Raw genomic sequence first — 22,489 nt, 5'->3', positions numbered from 1 at the left:
CTACACAGTAGTGAAGAAGACCTCTAGTGAGCACTGTCAGGCCCCCGTGTCTGAAGGATGGAGAAGAACCCTAAGCCCAATCACGGGGCCTCCACCTCACCCCCTGATACATGAGGAGATCAATAGAGAGAAGATCCTAGAACTCACCAACAAGATGATTGAGCTGCTGACTGGAGAGGTGACACTGCTGGGAATGCTGGGACATTATACAGGAAGCCATAAAGGGATCTGGGTGATGACTGTATCATTGTGTTGTCAGGTTCCTATAAGGTGTCAGGATGTCACCATCTATTTCTCCATGGAGGAGTGGCAGTATTTAGAAGGACACAAAGATCTGTACAAGGACGTCATGATGGAGGATCACCAGCCTCTCACATCACCAGGTAATAGACATGACTAGACACGTCCTCTCATTATCTGTATGTAAGGAATGAATTCAGTCACTGGATGTGTTTCCCACAGTTAAGGAAGAGAGAAGAACACCGGAGAGATGTCCCAGTCCTCTTCTTCCACCAGATGGTTTAGAAGAACATCACAATGTCCCACAGGATGATCAGGTAGATGGAGATAATGGTATCATGATGGAGGATCACCGGCCTCTCACATCACCAGGTAATAGACATGACTAAATAAACACATCCTCTCATTATCTGTATGTAAGGAATGAATTCAGTCACTGATTGTGTTTCCTACAGTTAAGGAAGAGAGAAGAACACCGGAGAGATGTCCCAGTCCTCTTCTTCCACAGGAGGGTTCAGAAGGACTCATTTTACCATCAGGTACTGGTCACAGTTTGGTGGTGGTGGGGGTGGGGGGGGGGGCTTCCTGCTGGCAGGTTCCCTTTACTAGTAAACAACTGTTACACTGCTGGGGTCTCACAGTATTGATTAGAAGCTTGTAACTTCTATGAACCTTCTTCCAGCAGTACTTAAGGGAAGTACTCGGGAAGAGCCTTATGACAGAGCCACCACCGGGGCAGGCTAAGCACTTGACTTAAAAAGAGCCACCACTGTTCATTAGCAGCTGCCTGTCTGTCAGTAAAGCTATTACAATGTCCTGGTATAATCACAGGAAGGAAATCCCCAGTGGTCAGTGCCAGCTGGTTGTGCTGTTCTGCTCAGCCCCTCCTGCTAAAGGCTTTAAAGCTATCCTCCACTCTCCCCCAGGACTCTGGCCAATCTCATGAGGCCCCAAAATATCTGATGGCGGCTGTCTAATGGTCCCCTTGTTGACATTTCAGGGAGCAGATCAGTGAGAATAGTCATGGTGTGACATGACAGCATATAGAAAGAAAGGGATGCCAATGAGCCCTTACCAAGCTCTGCCTCTGATGCCACCAGATGTAAAGCAGCGATCCTATAAATTAGTGTTCGACCCTTTAAATAGGCCTTGATGAAGAGGGGCAATCACCCCGAAATAGCTGTCTGCAGATGAGGTGGATAGGATTGGTGGCATCCGAGGCAGAGCTTGTTAATGGCTCATTTGCATCCCTTTCTGCTCAGAATTCCAGAGGAGCATGTATGGTCTATAAGTCTCCTCAGGCGCTGTCTCCCCAAGGAGAGATAGTAGCCCCAAATCATGAAAGCATATAGAATTGTTGTATGTACAGAGCAGTTTTATAGCTGAGCTGTTCAATATTTGTCGTACACCATGTGTTACTGAAATCAGGGCTGTGGAGTCGGTAGATAAATGCTCCGACTCCAACTCCGACTCCTCAGTTTTTGGTACTTCCGACTCTGACTCCCCGACTCCTCTGTATTTAATATGCGAATGTATTTTATACATTCCTTGAAGGAAAGAAAGGCAACATACATGCCATTACCACAGAACTACTGGCTAGGAAGCTGCTGCCTTCTCCTTTGTGTGCTGATCTTCTGCCGAAGATAGGGCAGTGGGAAGATCCAGGAAGGGGCAGGGGAAGGGGCATTTATTTTAAAACATGATTTCCCCAGTAGAATCCCATAGTCATGTTTAAAGTTTAAGCTAACAATCTGAGTTTACAAGTTTTTATAGCCTTAGCTGAATGACAGCAGTTTTTCAAATGGTTTACAGCTTCAGTCTTGAACTATTCACTACCCATTCCCTTCACTTATAAATGTGTCTAGTCCTGCAAAAAAACTTAATCAGTTATCAGTGAGAGGCTAGGTTAACCATGGGCGTTGTGTTCCCTGTAACAGCGGAACACAACACAATGGAAAGTATAAGTATTGCCGCTCCTTAACTGTGCGTAGCATGCTTCTTCACGGTCACTTAACGTGTTCGTTTTGCGGTAACGTGACGCACTGCATGCATTGGCCTTTATTCTTACAGTAGAGAAGTACCGTATTTTTTGCCCTATAAGACGCACCCCCCCCTTAAAAGATGGGGGGGGAAATAGCAGTGCGTCTTATGGGGCGAATGCTGCGACCGTCCGGTGAATAGGCTGAGAGGGAGGAGGGGCTGGGGGCCGGCATCTGTTTCTGTAATGGCAGCGGGGCCCGGTGCAGTCACTGTATTCTACTACACCGGGCCCCGCTCACTGTAGTATATGGTAATCATATCTAACTTGTGGGTATTGTTATTGCAGGCGCTCGTAGCGTAGCGAACTACGTCACGCGCCTGCTCCGCCCACTTTATGAATAAAGCAGGTGGCGCAGGCGCCTGACGTAGTGAGCTACGATACGAGCGCCCGCCCGGCCTCCTGACTGCCAAGAAGTTAGTAGTAAGTAGTACAGCGCTAGATTTAAGATGATTGGAATACTTTAACAATACCCACAAGTTAGATATGATTACCGTATACTACAGTGAGCGGGGCCCGGTGTAGTAGAATACAGTGACTGCACCGGGCCCCGCTGCCATTACAGAAACAGATGCCGGCCCCCATTCACTACACAGGGACACTGTTTTGGGGGATCTGTGGATGACACATAAGATAAGATGCTATATACAGTACAGACCAAAGGTTTGGACACACCTAATCATTCAAAGAGTTTTCTTTATTTTCAAGCTGCTTTTTTCTTGCCATAATACAAATTCTAACAGTCTATTCAGTAGGACTATCAGCTGTGTATCCACCTGACTTCTCCTCAACGCAACTGATGGTCCCAACCCCAATTATAAGGCAAGAAATCCCACTTATTAAACCTGACAGGGCACACCTATGAAGTGAAAACCATTTCAGGGGACTACCTCTTGAAGCTCATCAAGATAATGCCAAGAGTGTGCAAAGTAGTAATCAAAGCAAAAGGTGGCTACTTTGAAGAACCTAGAATATGACATATTTTCAGTTGTTTTACACTTGTTTGTTATGTATATAATTCCACATGTGTTAATTCATAGTTTTTTGAAAAAGTTCTGTTCGGATCCGAGTCGATTTGGCTTGAACCAAAGTGGCTCCAATTGCCCTGGAAATTGGCATATAACACCCCCTGGTCTCCTAGGACTCAGAAATTTTAGGAAAACATTCTGACTCTTGGTGGACAAGGCCTTGCCCTGGGTGTTTCGTTTTCCTGGCACTTTTTGGCCTAATGTGCACAGTCAAACAAAGTATGGAACGGTTTGCAAGTCTGTCCCTTTCCACAAACACACTAAAGACACTGCTGCTGACAATTTATTTCGGCAATAATGCTGTATCAGCGCCACTAACAGATTTGCGCCTAATGTTTTATGTGCATTAGCGATCGCTCCTCCCCATACTGTGCAGGAGATTGCTGCATGTAAATGCAGCAGTCCGTTTCACTGACGAGAAGGCGCTTCCTTTCCGACAATCGCCTGTTAAATTTACCTTAAAACAAAAGTTGTTAACCTACTATGAGATTATTTCTTACCACACACACAGCCACACTTAAATTGTCTGGAGATGCCCTGACATAGATTTTATGTGTCACACACTAGTACTTCACGTGCTGTCATGCAGATTTAAAAAGCTACCCTCTAGATTGTAAAACACGCAATGCAACCTAGCATTGCTCTTTTCCTCAGAAAACCCCCTGAACTTGAATTTGGACTTCTATATACAGTGTTTTCACTAAGATTTAAAATGCTACCTCTTGATTTTAAAACATGTGTTGTACACTTGTATTGCTATCCCCACCCACAAAAAAAATGTAAACGCTTGAACTGTCTGGAGATGCCCTGTTAAATAGTTTGCCCTACTATTTACAGTGTTTTCACTTGGATTTAAAATGCCACCCCCTTGAATTGTAAAACATCTCTTGCACACTTATGTGGCTAACCGTCTCCCCCTCACCTCCACCCAAAAACAAACTTAAACTGTGTGGAGATGCCCTGTTAAATAGTTCAGCCTACTATTTACAGTGTTTTCACTGAGATTTACTGTTAAATACTACGCTCTAGATTGTGAAATTGTAAAACACGTGTTGTACACTTGTACTGCTATTTTTCGCAAAAAAAAAACTTGAACTGTCTAGAAATGCCCTGACAGAGTTGGGACTAGTATATCACATGTTTTTACTCAGATTTAAAACGCTAATCTTTGTATTATACAGATACAGCTCGATACAGTAGAATATCATCAAAACGTTAATTTATTTCAGTAATTTAGTTCAAAAAGTAATACTCCTAGAGATTCATTACACGCAGAGTGATCTAGTGTTTATAACTTTTTAAGATTGATGATTATGGCTTACAGCTAATGAAAACCCAAATGTCAGTATCTCAGAAAATTAGAATATTATATAAGACCAATTTAAAAAATATATTTTTAATACAGAAGTTTAGGCTTAGCTGTAAGCCGTAATTTTCAACAATAAAAGAAATAAAAACTTGAAATAGATCACTCTGTGTGTAATGAATTTATTTAGTATGAGTTTCACTTTTTGAATCGAATTACTGAAATAGCTTACCTTTTCGATGATATTCTAATTTATTGAGATGCACCTGTAAAACACATGTTGCACACTTGCATTGCTATTCTTAAAAAAAAAACTGTGTGAAGATGCCCTGACTAGGGTTGAGCGAACCTGAACTGTAAAGTTCGGGTTCATACCGAACTTTAGGATTTTTGGACCCCGGACCCGAACATTTCAGTAAAAGTTTTAGTTCGGCGCTTTCTTGGCGTTTAACAAGCGTTTAACTGTCTAACCTTTAGAAGCCATCACAGCCATGCCTACTAATGGCATGGCTGTGATTGGCCAGTGTAGCATGTGACCCATCCTCTATATAAGCTGGAGTCACGTAGCGCTGCACGTCACTCTGCTGTGCTTAGTGTAGGGAGAGGATGCTGATAGTGATTTCAGGGAGAGAATAGGACAGAATCTTTGTTCAAAACGTGAATCTAACTCAGCGATCTACATACATTGTGTTATGTGGGTGCAGGGCACAATTTTTTTATCCTGCCCTGAGCCCAGTGACAGAAAAAAAATAACTTTTATAAGTCAGTTAGGTGAGCGGCGGCCATTTTATGCAAGCTCAGTGCACCAGCACTGCATCTGAGCTTTTGGGACATTGAAATCCAAACTTTAAAACAGCACAAATAATCCATAAAAAAAAAAATCTAATTTACAACATCTGGTGCATTTGCAGGCTTAGTCAGTGTGCAATTTACCGTATTTTCGCCCTATAAGACACACCGGCCCATAAGACGCACCTAGGTTTTTGGGGAGGAAAATAAAAATAAAAATATTTTTAACCAAAAGGTGTGCTTTTGGTGGGTTTGGAACTAATGGTGGTCTGTGGATGGCACTATTACTGGGGATCTGTGGATGGCACTGTTATGGGGGATCTGTGGATGACGCACTGTTATGGGGGGATCTGTGGATGACGGACACTGTTATGGGGGGATTTGTGGATGACTGACACTTATGGGGGGGATCTGTGGATGACGGACACTGTTATGGGGCGATCTGTGGATGACGGACACTGTTATGGGGGGATCTGTGAATGACGGACACTGTTATGGGGGGATCTGTGGATGACAGACACTGTTATGGGGGGGATCTGTGGCTGGCACAGTTACGGGGGGATCTGTGGCTGGCACAGTTACGGGGGGATCTGTGGCTGGCACTGTTAGAGGGGGGATCTGTGGGTGGCACTGTTAGAGGGGGGATCTGTGGGTGGCACTGTTAGAGGGGGGGATCTGTGGGTGGCACTGTTATATATGTGCCATCCACAGACCCCCCAGCCCATAACAGTGCCATCCACAGACCCCCCACCCCTTAACTGTGCCATCCACGGATGTTCCCCATAAAACTGTCATCCACAGATCCCCGCCGCTCTAATATACAAATATAAAATGTCTTATTCAATTAAAAATGATTAAACATGCCCCCTCACTCCTAATATTTCTGTACATCCTAACAGCTTCTGTACAATGCAGGCAGGCCGGTCGGCCGGCCGGCGCGTCACTCACTGACGTCACTTGCCTGCGCCGCCTGCTTCATTCATAAAGTAGGCGGCGCAGGCACGTGACATCAGGGAGTTACCCTGCCGCCCGCCCGGCCTGCCTGCATTCTACAGAAGTGGTTAGGATGTACGGTAATATTAGGAGTGAGGGGGCAAGTTTAATCACTTTTAATTGAATAAGACATTTTATATTTGTATAGTGCAGCACTGGAGCGGCAGGGCTATAGTAGTGACTGCACCGCCCCGCCGCTATTGCCGGCCCCCAGCTCCTCCTCCCAGTCCCTCCCCGCTCGCTCGTACATCGCAGCCTGCAATGTAAAACTGTCAGCATTCGCCCCATAAGACGCAGGGGGGGGGGGGGGGGGTCTTATGGGGTGAAAAATACGGTAATCTAGAAATACAGCCATAATTTTCTGGGTTTTTAAAAACACACTTTTTTGCCAAAAAACTGTATTTTCCAGATCTGCAAGTGTTAAATTCAAGTTTAATATATACAGCTTTCAAATTCTGTTACAAAAATAAACACTTTTTTGGCAACATACAACATCTGGATTAGTCAGTGTTCAATTTAAGCTAGAAATACAGACATAATTTTATTTTATTTTTTAAAAACACACTTTTTTTGCCAAAATCCACTATTTTTCTGGCCTTGCAGCATCAGCACGTGTGAAATTCAAGGGTTATATACTGCTGTCATATTTAGTTATTAAACAAACACGAGTTTGGGGGAAAAAAAGGTTTTTTTTGCAGCCATTCCTGCATATGTCATTTTGAGATACAGCCTTTACATAGTATGGTTCTATTCACTTATTTGAAATAAAGCCATTTTGGGCACAATTCTTTAATAGCGGCCTAGTGTGGGTCAGGGCGTGTGACATACACCCTTTATATACAGGTTTTCTATTCAGTTATTTGAAATACAGCCATTTTGTGCACAAATCTTTAATTGAGACCTACTGTGGGTGAGGGCGTGTGAGATACAGCCTGTATATACAGGGGTTTGATTCTTTTATTAATAAAACAATTTTTTTTGTGCAAAATACACAACATTTCAGGCCTTACATCATCAAGACGTTTGAAATTCCAGGGTTATATATTGCTGTCATATTCAGTTGTTTGGGCAAGCAAATTTAATTGAGGCCTAGTCTGGTTCAGAGCGTGTGAGATACATCCTTTACATACTGTCGTTCTATTCTGCTATTAAACACCCATTTAGGGCAAGATCCTAAATTTGAGAAATATAAGGAGAGCGTCAAATAAGGGACATGGCCCAGGTCGTGGTGCTGCTGGTGGAGCTCCTGTTGCAGGGAGAGGACGTGGTCGATCTGTGCCAGCTACACGCACAAGTGAAACCCCTTCCTCAGGTGCGAGTAGGCGACAGAACCTGCGGCAGTATTTGGTCGGGCCTAATGCTGCTCTACGAATGGTGAAGCCTGAACAAGTAAAGGCGATAGTAGATTGGGTTGCTGACAGTGGCTCCAGTTCCTTCACATTGACTCCCACCCAGTCTTATGCTGAAAGACCACAGTTGGCACCTGCAGCCGATGTCCATCAGTCTTTCACCTCACCCCCTTGCAAATCAGCCAAGCAGTCTGAGCCCCAAGTCATGCAACAGTCTCTTCTGCTTTTTGATGACTCTGTTAGCAGGGTTTCCCAGGGCCATCCACCTAGCCCTGCCCCAGAAGTTTGAGAGAGAGAGAGTGAGTGCACCGATGCCCAACCACTTATCTTTCAAGATGAGCACATGGGAGGACCATCACAGCACGTCTCGGATGATGACGAAACACAGGTGCCAACTGCTGGGACTTTTGAAAGTGTGCAGACCGACAAGGAGGGCAGGGGTGAAGACTGGGTGGAAGATGATGTAAAGGACGATGAGGTCCTCGACCCCCACATGGAATCAAGGTCATGCGAGTGACCTATGTAGTTCGGAGGAAGAAGCGGTGTCACCAGCACAGCAGAAGAGGGAGCAGGGTGAAAAAGCAGAGCGGCCGTCCTTTAGAGAGTACGCCTGCTACTGCCCACCGCAGTAAGGGACCAAGCACACCAAAGCCAGCTCCAAGGAGTTCCCTGGCGTGGCAGTTCTTCACACAATGTGCTGATGACAAGACACGAGTGGTTTGCACGCTGTGCAATCAGAGCCTGAAGCGAGGCATAAACGTTCTCAACCTGAGCACAACCTGCATGACCAGGCATTTAAGTGCAAAGCACGAGCTGCAGTGGAGTAGACACCTCAAAAACCAAGAAAGGTCTCTGGCTCCTCCTGCTTCCTCTTCTACTGCAGTCTCGGCCTCTTCATCCACCTCTGGAGTGACAGTGCCACCTGCCACCCCGTAAACAGAGGATCTTCCAGCAACACCACCACCTGGGTCACCAAGCATCTCCACAATGTCCCACGGAAGAGTTCCGCTCTCCATCTCCCAAACGCTGGAGAGGAAGAGGAAGTACCCCCCCACCCACCCGCGATCACTAGCCCTGAATGCCAGCATTTCTACATTACTGGCCTTTGAAATGCTGTCATTCCGTCTGGTGGAGACGGATAGTTTTAAAGGCCTTATGGCGGTGGCTGTCCCACAGTACTTCGTGCCCAGCCGCCACTACTTTTCCAGACGAGCCATCCCTTCCCTGCACAACCAAGTAGGGGACAAAATCAGGTGTCCACTGCGCAACGCCATCTGTGGCAAGGTGCACCTCACTACGGATACGTGGACCAGTAAGCATGGTCAGGGAAGTTATATCTCCATAACAGCACACTGGGTAAATGCAGTGGCGGCTGGGCCTGAGGCGGATAGCAGTTTGGCGCATGTCCTTCCACCACCGAGGATTGCAGGGCGCTTCAGTTTGTCTCCTGTTGCTTCCTCCTCCTACTCTGCTTCCTCATCCTCTACCAGCTCCTCATCCGGTCAGCGTAACACCTTCACCACCAACTTCAGCACAGCCAGGGGTAAACGACAGCAAGCAGTTTTAAAACTTATCTGTTTGGGGGACAAACCCCACTCCGCGCAGGAGCTATGGATGGGCCTTGAACAACAGACCGATGAGTGGTTGGTGCCAGTGAGCCTCAAGCCTGGCCTGGTGGTGTGCGATAATGGCCGAAATCTCGTAGCAGCTCTGGGACTAGCCGGTTTGACGCACATCCCTTGTCTGGTGCATGTGCTGAATTTGGTGGTGCGGAGGTTCCTTAAAAATTACCCTGATGTGTCAGAGCTGCTGCATAAAGTGTGGGCCGTCTGTGCGCGCTTACAGCGTTCTCACCCTCCTGCTGCTCGCCTGTCAGTGCTGCAGCGTAACTTCGGCCTTCCCGCTCACTGCCTCATATGCGACGTGCCCACAAGGTGGAACTCTACCTTGCACATGCTGGCCAGACTGTGCGAGCAGCAGCAGGCAATAGTGGAGTTTCAGCTGCAGCACGCACGGGTGAGTCGCTCGGCGGAACAGCACCCCTTCACCACCAATGACTGGGCCTCCATGCAAGACCTGTGTTGCTTGTTGCGGTGTTTCGAGTACTCCACCAACATGGCCAGTGCCGATAACGCCGTTCTCAGCGTAACTATTCCACTTCTATGCCTCCTTGAAAAAACGCTGCTGGCGATGATGGAAAAGGATGTGGCACAGGAAGAGGAGGAGGAAGAGGGATCATTTCGTAGGGTTTCCGGTCTAGTCATTCCCAAGTGGCTCCGAGGTTGGGATCCTGCACCCACAAACACCAGGTACACAATTGTCCAGCCAGGGCACAGTTCTGGAGGATGACGAGATGGAGGAGGAGGAACCATGTTCACAGCAGGGTGGCACCCAGACCAGCTCATGGCCATCACTGGTGTGTGGCTGGGGTGATACAGAGGACACAGACGATACACCTCCCACAGAGGACAGCTTTTCGTTGCCTCTGGGCAGCCTGGCACACATGAGCGATTACATGCTGCAGTGTCTCCGTAACGACCGCCGAGTTGCCCACATTCTAACTTGTGCTGATTACTGGGTGGCCACGCTACTGGATCCCCGTTACAAGGACAACGTACCGTCCTTAATTCCGTCACTGGAACGTGATCATAAGATGCGCGAGTACAAGCGCACGCTGGTAGACGCGCTGCTGGTGGCATTCCCACTTGACAGCGGGGGCACAGTGGAAGCACAAGGCGAAGGCAGAGGACGAGGAAGAAGAGGTTGCCAACGCAGCTGGGGCACCGCCAGCACCTCAGAAGGCAGGGTTAGCATGGCCGAAATGTTAAAAGCTTTGTCAGCACGCCACAACCAGCACCGCCAGCTGATATGGAACGTCTTAGCAGGAGGCAGCATTTCACCAACATGGTGGAGCAGTATTTGTACACGCCTACAAGTACTGAATGACTGGGTTGCCCCCTTCAACTTCTGGGTCTCCAAATTGGGCACATGGCCTGAGCTTGCCCTTTACGCCTTGGGGGTGCTGGCCTGCCCTGCAGCCATTGTATTATCTGAACGTGTGTTTAGCACGGCAGGGGGCGTCATCACAGACAAGCGCAGCCGCCTGTCCCAGCCAATGTGGACAAGCTCACATTCATTGAAATGAACCAGGCATGGATCCCTCAGGACTTGTCCGTACCTTGTGCAGAATAGACATGTATACCGGCACTAACCAGCCATTGTTATACTGCAGCGCTATTGTTTATTCTTGTATTTTGGATATTTCACACTCTTTCGGAGTGTACCCTAATTTAAAAAAATAAAATTAAAACCAAAATCCTGTGTTGGCTACCTCGTCCTCCTCCACCACTGCTACGTCCACCGCCTACTCCATTTGGAACTCCACCTCATAAATCAAATTTTTATTTGTACGTATTTTATTTTATGTCATTTCACTACTTTGTCAGTTACATTTTCACCAATTTTTGGGTGTGAAGTACCACTGCTATACCTAGTAGACTGGTTAAAAAAATAAATAAATTGTTTGTTACATTTTTGGATGTAATATACCCCTCCCCTCCTAATTGATCTTTAGAATGGGATTTCTTCCATGGCCGCTCAGCAGCCCTGGAAGCTTATCTGAGTTTTTTGGTCAGGTTGGCGTGCCAGGGTTGTCTGTTGATTTTTCGGGTTTTGTTGTGTGTGAGGGGGGCAACAGTGTCCAGAGCTGTACTTATTGTGGTGTTATATAGGGTGGTGGCAGCATCTGGGTCTTGGAGCGAACAGATGGTAGAGAGTGGGAGAAGAGAGTCAGAAAGCAAACGAAAGTCGAGATGTTTAAGGTACCTGCGGGGGTGTGCTAGTGTGTGGCCCAGGGGAGTAGCAGAAGAGACCAATGAAGAGAAGGTGAGTAGGTTGTGGTCAGATAGGGGGAGAGGCGAATCAGAAAGGTTAGATAAGGAGCAGAGGCAGGTAAAGATCAGATCCAGAGTGTGACCATCTCTGTGGGTGGGAGCTGAAGACCACTGTGAGAGGCCGAAGGAGGAAGAGAGTGATAGGAGTTTAGAGGCGGCTGAGTGGCAGGTGTCAATAGGGATGTTGAAGTCACCCATGATAGTGGGGATGTCGGCAGAAAGAAGGTGTTGGAGCCAGGTGTTAAAGTGGTCAAGAAAGATGGTGGCTGGGCCTGGGGGGCGGTAAATGACAGCTACTTGAAGGTTGGAGGGAGAGTAGATGCGAACAGTTTACTTCAAATGAGGTGAGTGTAATGGAGGGTGGCAGTGGAGTTGGGCTGTCGGAGCAGGTGTCCGATAGGAGAAGACTAACTCCTCCACCATGTTTACAGCCGGGGCGGGGGGGGGGGGGGGGTGAGTGAAATGAAATCCAATATATGAGAGTGCAGCAGGGGAGGAGGTGTCAGAGGGTGTCAGCCATGTTTCTGTGAGACCCAGAAAGGAAAGTTTCTGAGAGATGAAGAGATCATGAATGTAGGACAGTTTGTTACAGACAGAGCGTGCAGCACAAAAGGAATTATTTGTGTGGCCATGTGTAGCTACGAGAAATATGTTGGGAAGACCACACAGGAAATATGTCAAAGAGACTTCAAACACAATAACACAGTAAATATAGAAAAAGCAACAGGAAAAGTAAGAATAGTATTGTTACTCCTATATACAGATGAATGACCTTCTTGAAATTTGTTTCGGGTCCGATTCGTTGAATTTTTATTTATTTATTATTTTTGGCACATGCGTTAATGTCATGAGAAATATTGGCTTGTTCGGTATAGGCGTTCAAAAATGTTGCGTTAACGGAGCAGAATGTCTGGCCATATTTATACACACGAGTGTTAGTGCAGAAAAAAGACGCATCATGACAAAGGCTCACTTTACACATATGATAGGAGGGGGAGTGGGAGCAACGCTCTGCTCTGTTTCTGTCTTGGATGTAAGAATGTCAGCGGCATCAGCAGTTCCTGAGGTGACCATAATAGAAGCAGATCTGGCCCTACCAGCTATTTTATCAGAAGCCAGGAAGAACTGTGGCCTACTACTACTGGCAGGTGCTGCTATTGTTGTTTCCAATACTACCCACATTCTGACTCTCGGATCCTGGGTCTTTCATTTGGCACTTTTCCGTTTACCATTTTATTATGAGGCCAATAAATGAAAAGTCACGGGTTTGGTACACAGATTAAAAAGTGTTTTTCCTATAATTTTAAAGGCAGAGGCGGAATTTAATGTCCCTCCCCTTCTACAAACACCCTGCACACTGGTATTTACAATGCTAATAATGGTGTTTTTGCAATAAAATGTGTTTGCTGTAAAACTGCATTGTATCTTGCAGTAATTTCCAACGTGTTCAACAATATGGGTATAGTGTTACGTTTGCAGTCCGTGGCTTCCCTACTACTTCTATTAAGAACATTATTCATTGAGCTACTACTACTACTACAATTTATGCTACCATCGATCCCCTCCTCTCCTTGTTCTGTGTACAGTTGAATGGCTGCTTCTAAATGCTCGTCTGCCCTCTTAGGCCTCTTTCACACGGGCGTTGCGGGAAAATGTGCGGGTGCGTTGCGGGAACACCCGCGATTTTTCCGCGCGAGTGCAAAACATTGTAATGCGTTTTGCACTCGCGTGAGAAAAATCGCACATGTTTGGTACCCAAACCAGAACTTCTTCACAGAAGTTCGGGCTTGGGATCGGTGTTCTGTAGATTGTATTATTTTCCCTTATAACATGGTTATAAGGGGAAATAATAGCATTCTGAATACAGAATGCATAGTAAAACAGCGCTGGAGGAACAGGACCTTTGATGAGGTCACTCCGGTCATCACATGGTCCGTCACATGATCTTTTACCATGGTGATTCACCATGGTAAAAGATCATGTGACGTACCATGTGATGACCGGAGTGACGTCATCAAAGGTCCTGTTCCTGTAATTAATGCTCACCACAGGTCCTATTCAACAAAGGAGACAGAAGGAGATGCCGGGCCGCGATCAAGTGGACTAAGGTGAGTTAAATTATTATATTTTTTTTTTTAACCCCTCCAGCGCTGTTTTACTATGCATTCTGTATTCAGAATGCTATTATTTTCCCTTATAACCATGTTATAAGGGAAAATAATAATGATCGGGTCTCCATCCCGATCGTCTCCTAGCAACCGTGCGTGAAAATCGCACCGCATCCGCAACTGCATCCGCACTTGCTTGCGATTTTCACGCAACCCCATTCACTTCTATGGGGCCTGCGTTGCATGAAAAACGCAGAATATAGAGCATGCTGCGATTTTCACGCAACGCACAAGTGATGCGTGAAAATCACCACTCATGTGAACAGCCCTATTGAAATGAATGGGTCGGTATTTAGTGCGGGTGCAATGCGTTCACCTCACGCATCGCATCCGCGCGGAATACTCGCCCGTGTGAAAGGGGCCTTAGGCCTAGTTCACACTTCAGTGATTTGGTCAGTGATTTTCAAATGTGATTGTGAGCCAGAACCAGCAGTGGAGCCTACACAGAGATAAGGTACAATGGAAAGGGTTTTTGACCTGCACCTGGGTTTGGCTTGCAATTACTGATAGAAATCACTGATCAAATCACCGAAGTTTGAACTAGGCCTTACTTATTGAATGCCCTTCAAAGGTGTGTTTATCTCTTTGTCTGCCTGGATACCATACCTCTGCCTGCTTTTTGATTCCGATTTTTTGCTGCTTGCCCTGACTATAGCCTTTATCAACCATATTGAACCATTCCTGCCTGCCCTGATATTGGAACAAATTCATGGATATGCACAAATGCTACCTGCTCTGACCTTGGCCTGTTTCTGATTACAAATATTGCCTGATCTCTCGGTGCTTTGCAACAGTGTCTCTGACCCCCATGGATCAGCAGCCTGCTGCATCTGCTATAACACTGAACCATATCTTGCAGTAATATACAGTACAATGCATTCGATAACATGGTGTATAATGCACCGAAATGTCCAATTACAAATAGTAAATAGAAATTGTTTTTTAGTTTAACCCCTTCCCGACTAGCCCCGTACATGTATGGTCCTGGCAGGGACTCTAAACACAGCTTTTCTTTTCCCCATGATGGGCATAGCCGATTGCAAAAATACCCATACTATTAAAATATAAGAATAGTTTTCGCATACGGCAAACGACGAAACAGAAAAATGTCAAAATGGCCAATTCACAGTTTTGTTTTGTTTTTTTGATTAATTCACCTCCCACAAAAAAAAAAAGGTGATCAAAAAGAGTTACACACCCCATAGTATCAATGAAAAGTATCACCCACAAAAAATATGCCCTCACAAAGCTCCATACACATAACTACAAAACTCTCTCTCCCTCCAAAAAAACTAAAATTTACCCCCTTATATCCCCATATAATGTCTCTATAGTGTTTGTAGTGCAAGATGACACTGCCAAAACACTTTGTGAAGGACTTCTGGTTCTGATGCTGCCATGTGAGGCAGCACGAATAGCAAGCTTTCGGCCCCTGAAACAACAACCTCCTCATTGCCCGGTGACTCATCGTTATACCTGCTGTAGCTACTTACTGGAACACCTTATTGTGTATGGACCGGTTTGTTGTCGCCATGGGCAAGACATTCAAGTCCAAGAATACGAAATTGCCTCCAATATGGCGCAGACGCTCAGACCGTGTGGTAAGGATGAATCCTCACAGTCACCTTCCATCCCCGATTCCTAAGACCCAGAGCCTTCTCTAACCCAACAGGGACTGGATTATAAAAGATTGGCCGTGGAGGTAGCGACGCATCTATCCCAAGATTTGCACGAATCCCTCTCGTCCCCCATTACATCAACATGTCTCGTGTTTGGATGCAAGAGGGTGCAAGAGCTGCAGGGCACCATGGAAAACCAGTCCCGTTAGAACAACTTAAGAATTGTGGGTTTTCCTGAAACTATTGCTTCGGTGAATCTGGTGGCTATATGTGAAAGCATCCTGCCACAAGCCCTGGGGATAGCTCACACTTGCAAGGTGGAACGGGCTCTTAGAGTGGACCCCGATCTGCGACCTAGAGGTGGCACTGATACTTAACAAACTAGGCCACGGCAGACTGTGGTACGTTATTTGGATTACGCGACAAAACTGCCATCATTAGGGCCTTCAAGAGCTTCAAAGAAGCTCTACTTATTAAAGGAGCCAGAGTCCTCATTCTTGGGGACTTCTCAGCGAAGGTCACCTGCTGGTGAAAGGCCTTCTCTCCAATATGCTCCCAGCTATATAAAAAGAATACCCGCTTTGTGCTTCTCTATCCAGCTGTTCTAAAGGTATGCCAGCCGAATGGCTCTACGGTGACATACTCAACACCGAGATGGCAGTGGATCTGCAAGCTCCAGTGATCACATCGAGACCGAACCAGATGGCAAAGACCTCTCCTGACAAAATACCAGATTGGTCCCTCACTCCTGAGATGGATGGTCATCCCCAATGTCCTCGACCCAAGGAACAGAGAAACCTGAGAGGGGTCGACAACAGCATGTGAGATCTAAGACTCAGGGAGACTTACACATCTTTATTTCTTTTCCATGTGACTTTGACTTCTTCACTGCTGTGCCTGGAGTTGTTAGCTCATACTCCATGTCTTAACAAGTTGGGAGGGCATGTTATGCCCTAAGAGAGCCTGGTCTAACTGCTAATGGGCCTTGCTGTCCAATCTAAGCAAGAAAATATCATGCTGTCTGGTCCTCCTTTGTTGGAGGAGTTTTTCCTTATCTTTTGTTCTTCTGTTTTTATTTTCACGAGGTTCACACAGGGACTGGACCAGTGTCTGTCACCTTATACTTTGGTGGGCTGCTGCACTGTGCAGGAAAAAAGAGTAGTCCCTAGGAGTTCAACCAGATGGTCGGGAAGATTATCTACTGATTCCTACTCTGTTTTACTGTTTTTTGTAACTTCTACTTGTGTTATCAGGCATTATGTTTATACTGCAGTTTTTCTCTGAATTAATGTCTCTGCTGGGGGGGACGACAGGTTAGGACAGAACATAGTCAGAGGGAACATGGTGGTTAAAGTATTAGAGGACCAACTGGCTTGGGGGTCCAACAGATTCAAAGGTTGAGTAATTCTGTGTTGGCACCCTTCTTTTGAGATGTAGGGCTACTGGATCTATGGCGACTGTCTTTCCCAGAGGGTAGGGAATATTCCTACTTCTAACCATCCCATGGCTCGTGGTCTCGCATAGATTACCTTTATGTATCTGGTCATCTGCGGGGGAAAGTGATTAAAGTAGACATTCTAGATATGATCATCTCTGGTCATTCCCCTATATTATTAACCTGAGGGCCAGGACTACCTATGGTGCTTTCCAGTGTTTTTAATATTGGATTACACCTTTTAAGGTGCTTTTCCGCTAATGGTTTGTGGACTATGCCAGGGACAACATATCCTCCCAATCTAAAAACTCCTTATTTTGGGATGCAAGGAAAGCTGTAATGAGGAGGGAGATAATATCCTGTGTCCGAGGAATGAGAAAGAAGGTGGAGGATTCTTGCAGACTCCAAACACTCACCATAAAACACAATGGCAACAAGCCAAACGAGAACATGAACTGTGGCATGAACGCCCAAAAGTCTCATCATCCCGCTACAGGAAGAAATCTGGTAGGCTTCTGGCTAGACTGACAAGAGTTAACTTACACATTCCTAATCTTAAAAACATCCAGGGTGTCAAATGTGTATAGTCTAACCAAATAGTGGTGGTATTGGGAGACTTTTATAAGTCTTTGTATAGTGAAACCAGACCGAAGAAAAACTGTCCTGATGTCTATCTAAATCAGGGTGCACAACCTTTTCTGGTTGGTGGAAACATTGTGAGACTGAAGGAATCCCAAGGGCCAAAAATAAAAGTTATGGGTGTATTACCAACTGAAATACTGTATTTATAGTGTATTATTCATACAGTATATACTATAAAAGTCTGGTTACACCTCCAGGATTCCCATCTAATGGAAGAATACATTAAAAAAGCCACAAGACATAGACATACATGTCTGTCACCAGATGGTTGGCGGCCGCACAGAATAGTATCGAGGGCCGCAGGTTGTGCACCTATGCTTCCAGAAGAGAACTGTAGCCTTCTAAATATGCCTACCTCTGATCAAGAGGTGTTGAAAGTCATCAACCAGCTGCCAGGGGGTAAGGCTCCGGCTCCTGATAGGTACATGGGTGAGTTATTCAAAATCCTCAAGGAGGATATTACACCCACTCTGCATTATATAATGGATTTCTACAGAATGCCCCTCTTTATAACACTGACAACCTAGCCTATATTAAAGGGATTCCCAAACCGGGCAAAGGTCCTTCCCTCCTGACTTCCTATCGCTCAATTTCCCTGATAAATGTGGATCTCAAAATCTGATTAATTTAGAATCAATTTGCTCCTATACATTACACCTACAGAAGCTATTATGACAGGCCATTCTACATCCATAAGCATTAATGAACAGTTGTTCCTCCAGTTGCAATTAAACCAGCTTCCGCTCTTCTGTGCCAGAACTCAGTAAGAAATCTACCTATTTTGCACTTACAAAATCCAGAAGAAGCGATCGGGGCAAAACCCTAAATCGGGCGAGTACTTGGCGTGCAGCTTGTGGAACTTTTATGAGATAATCGGCCTATTTTAACTGTTGATGTAATTTCAATAAAGGGAGATTTCTTACTGAGTCCTGGCATATTACACTCTCCGTGATAGCTTCTGTAAGATTATAGAGCTGGAGGAGACGGCACATGGGAAGTGAGAGTTCTCAGAGGGCGGTCTACTACAACCTTGTGGAACTACAAGAAGCAACAATCAGAGGCAGGTCGAATATAAAACATCTATAACAGAAATCGAAGAACCACGCTTGGGTACAGTCGTATTCGCTTATTCATAGAACAGTCATTGAGCAGTGTGAATTTGGACTAAAATTGCTACTTTTTTTGTAATCCACTAGCTCCGATTGTCTGATATGATACACCTTCACCAATTTTTTTATGAGATTTTTGTTTGAATTGTCCAAAATGTCTTGGTATGCCGAAGCATTAAGATTTTCCGTCACTGGAATGAAGGGGCCGAGGCTAACCACTGAATACAGTCCTATAGCATTATCCCTCCTCCATTATACTTTACAGCTGGCACAGTGCAGTCAGGCAGATAACGTTCTCCTGGCATTCACCAAACCCAGACTCGTCCATCAGACCACCAGATAGAGAAGCCTGATTCATCACTTCACAGACCACATTTCCACTGCTGCGTGCTTTATACCACTATAGATTTATTTTTATTTTTTTCAGTTAGAGCTGCCAGTAGATGATGCAGTATAAAGTACTTCTCCTGAAGAAATAAATGAACGTGTAAATAAAAAATCTAAAGCTGATGATCCATTGTTACACTTGTTCCAAAGCTGTGACTTTTTTGTACATGACCGTGCTGATCATCTCCTCTGCCCTGTGCTAAAATGCATGTAGCCATCAGTGTGTGAGATGGACACCACCTAATAGCACTGACTCACAGGTCCCTTTATGATTCTCCACTGATCGTTTAACTTTTAACTGTAAAACAGTGGTGGTAGGCATATAGAAACAGGACCCTATGAAGATGCATCAAGACTAGAGTGGAAAATACAAGAGAACAGCCTGGTGGCCTAACAGCATGATCTACTGGTCCTGGCTCTGAGGTCTACTGTTAGATTGAGATCTGCTTTCCCACCACTGTCAGTCGATGATTGGCTTTTGCTTCATGCTTTGTAATTTGTATGTAATTTTTTAATAGAAATGTTATTGTATATCAATATAATGTTTATATTTTTATTTAAAAATAAAAAGCAGTTTTATTCTTGGCAGATGACTGTACCAGGAGCTCAAACGAACATCTAGTAGCTTCCGACTTTAAAGCAGAGGATCATGGTTTCAAGCAAGATACATATGAAGAGCATGCAATTATCTCAGTTGAACCCTCAGCCTTTAACAGCAAAGATCCATCATCTGATCCTTTGGATCAGTTCCAATCTTCTGATTCATCACAGAGTGTTAAGCAAATTCAAATTAACACAAGAAGAGTTCAACATCAAAGAAATCACACAGGGGACAAGCCATTTTCCTGTTCAGAATGTGGAAGATGTTTTAACTATAAATCAAATCTTGTTAAACATGAGAGAATTCACACAGGAGAGAAGCCCTATTCATGTTCACAATGTGAAAAGCATTTTAACAGTAAATCACATCTTGTTATACACGAGAGAATTCACACAGGGGAGAAACCATATTCCTGCTCAGAATGTGGGAAAGGTTTTAACCAGAAATCAAATCTTTTAAAACATGAGACAGTTCACGCAGGGGCGAAGCCATTTTCGTGTTCAGAATGTGGAAAATCTTTTAACTATAAATCAGATCTTATTATACATGAGAGAATTCACACAGGGGAGAAGATATTTTCCTGCCCAGGATGTGGGAAAGGTTTTAACTATAAATCACGTCTTATTGAACATCAGAGAAGTCACACAGGGGAGAAGCCATTTTCCTGTTCAGAATGTGGTAAACATTTTCAAAGTAAATCATATCTTGTTATGCATGAGAAAACTCACAGAGGGGAGAAGCCATTTTCTTGTTCGGAATGTGGGAAATGTTTTAACCGTAAATCCAATCTTGTTGAACATGTCAAAATTCACAGAGGAGAGAAGCCATATTCCTGTTCAGAATGTGGGAAATGTTTTATCCGTAAGTCAAATCTTGTTATGCATCAGAGAATTCACACGGGGAAGCCATTTTCATGACCAGATTGTGAAAAAATATTTTACGGTGTAAAACTGTTAGCAGATAGGATCGCATGGGAAAAATTTTGGAGTGTTGGATTTTTCGCAACTCCCGTGTCGGGGTCACAGCAAACATGCGATTCACTCTGTATTGCCATTGATTTCTGTTTGATTATGACTTCTCTGCAAATCCCCTGCGATCCTGGCCATGACCAGTGTCACCATGTAGCCGTACCTTTACTCAGAAATTAACTATTATTGACCATCAAATAATTGATAGAGAGGAGCAGCCATTCTGATATGCGGTATTTGGAAAGGGTTTTAGCTAAAAGTTAACTCTAATAGCACATCAAAGAACTTACACAGGAAAAATAATTTCAGGTCCAAAATGTGGGAAATATGTTAACCACAAATCACATCTTTTTAAATGTTAACCCCTTAAGGACCGAGCCAGATTTTTTAAATATGGTAGCTTTCCAAAATGGTTAGTACAACCTCACTTCCGAGTTCCTAAAATAAAAAGTTTAAAAGTGTACCTAGAAGAATTGGTGCTGAAGGCAACGGGTGGTCACACCAAATATTGATTTGATTTCTTTTCAGTTTGGTTGTATTTAGTTTTTTATATAAAGAGCCATTTGAATTATTTCCATAGAGAGTTTTTTGGGTTTCGATGCCGACCAAGGACAACATCTGCATGGAGTTTTTATGTTCTCCCCGTGTTTGCGTGGGTTTCCTCCGGGTTCTCCGGATAGGGAACTTAGATTGTGAGCCCCATTAGGGACAGAAAGTTGCTAATGTCTGTAAAGCTGCGGACTATGTCAATAATAAATCAACGGGAAAAACAACCAGAAAAAAACCCCTGAAATTTCATGCATGATACAACATTGCATATCATAGCTAGTAGAGTTACAGAAGGTCCGTACATAGATTTAAACCATCAGGGGATCTGGTGATTAGTTTCCAGATCCAATAACCCTCTCTATTGCAGACCTTATATTCCCAATCCATGTTCCTGGCCGGTTTTTCCACTTTCTCAATTCCTATTACTTTCAGTGTTTCTATGCTGCCAGCATGAGTCTGTGTAAAATGTTGGGAGGCTGCGGAAGCATTGCGATTTCCTGGGTTTAGAATCTCCCATGTGTGTTGCCCTATTCTCTTCCTCCACTGATGTACTGATGTGTGCTTCCTATATATTGCATGGCGCCATGTTGGCATTGTATACAGTATATAATATGTGTGGATGCAGAATTGATAAAAGATTTTATAGCGTGTGTTTGTCCTGTGCTTTTTGACTTCATTATACTAGTTTTAATCATATGCTTGCATAATGCGCAGCGGGCACTCCCGCATGCATATAATCCTTTGGTACAGAGCCACATATTCTTGTCTGTTATAGGGCTGATGCACGAGGCCGTTGCCCAGCCGTGTGTGCACCGTATCACAGATTCGGACCCATTCACTTGAATGGGTCCGCAATCTGGAAGATACTGAGTGGAAGGCCATTGAAGCTTGAGGAGTGCTTCCGTGTTCTATTTTATTTTTTTGCTGTGCGGACAGATCACAGACTTATTCAAGTTGAATGGGTCCGCATCCATCTGCTCCAACCACACGGACGGTGCCCGTGCATTGGGGACCGCAATGCACGGAACGGGTGGCACACGTTCATGTGTATGAACCCTTATTATTTTTTGGGAACAAACTTGGTGCTATTATTAGAGATGAGTGAAGTATTGAAAAATTAAATTCTGCTGCTTCACCAAATTTTACCAAAACATTTGCGTTGTGACAAATTTCTTTGAGCGCATTTCTTTGTAAGCAGCGGATGCAGTAACGGGGAGCAGCGATTGCGCCACCCTGGTCATTGAACCCCTCAGATGCCGCATTCATAGCTGATCGCGGGATCTGACAGTAATAATACAGTGTCAAATAGAAAAAAAAATCATACTTACCCCCTCTGTTTGATCGCGAAGAGCTGGCCACCGGCATCTTGATTGAA

The 22,489-nt window shown here is 44.8% G+C and overlaps 1 protein-coding gene across 1 annotated transcript; it reads left to right on the top strand.

Annotated features, from left to right (window-relative positions):
- The first annotated feature begins 565 nt into the window (after positions 1-565).
- Positions 566-21,256, top strand: LOC121004510 (gastrula zinc finger protein XlCGF8.2DB-like). Its single transcript, XM_040436775.1, has 3 exons — positions 566-612; positions 696-779; positions 19,586-21,256. The coding sequence occupies exons 1-3, from the start codon at positions 579-581 to the stop codon at positions 20,512-20,514; spliced, it is 1,047 nt and encodes a 348-aa protein (XP_040292709.1). The 5' UTR covers positions 566-578; the 3' UTR covers positions 20,515-21,256.
- The last annotated feature ends 1,233 nt before the right edge of the window (positions 21,257-22,489 follow it).

Source organism: Bufo bufo, chromosome 6 (assembly GCF_905171765.1).
Source record: "Bufo bufo chromosome 6, aBufBuf1.1, whole genome shotgun sequence".
NCBI classification, from domain to species: Eukaryota; Metazoa; Chordata; class Amphibia; order Anura; family Bufonidae; genus Bufo; species Bufo bufo.
The sequence above is the reverse complement of the archived record's forward strand: the minus strand, read 5'-3'. Positions and strand labels throughout refer to the sequence as shown.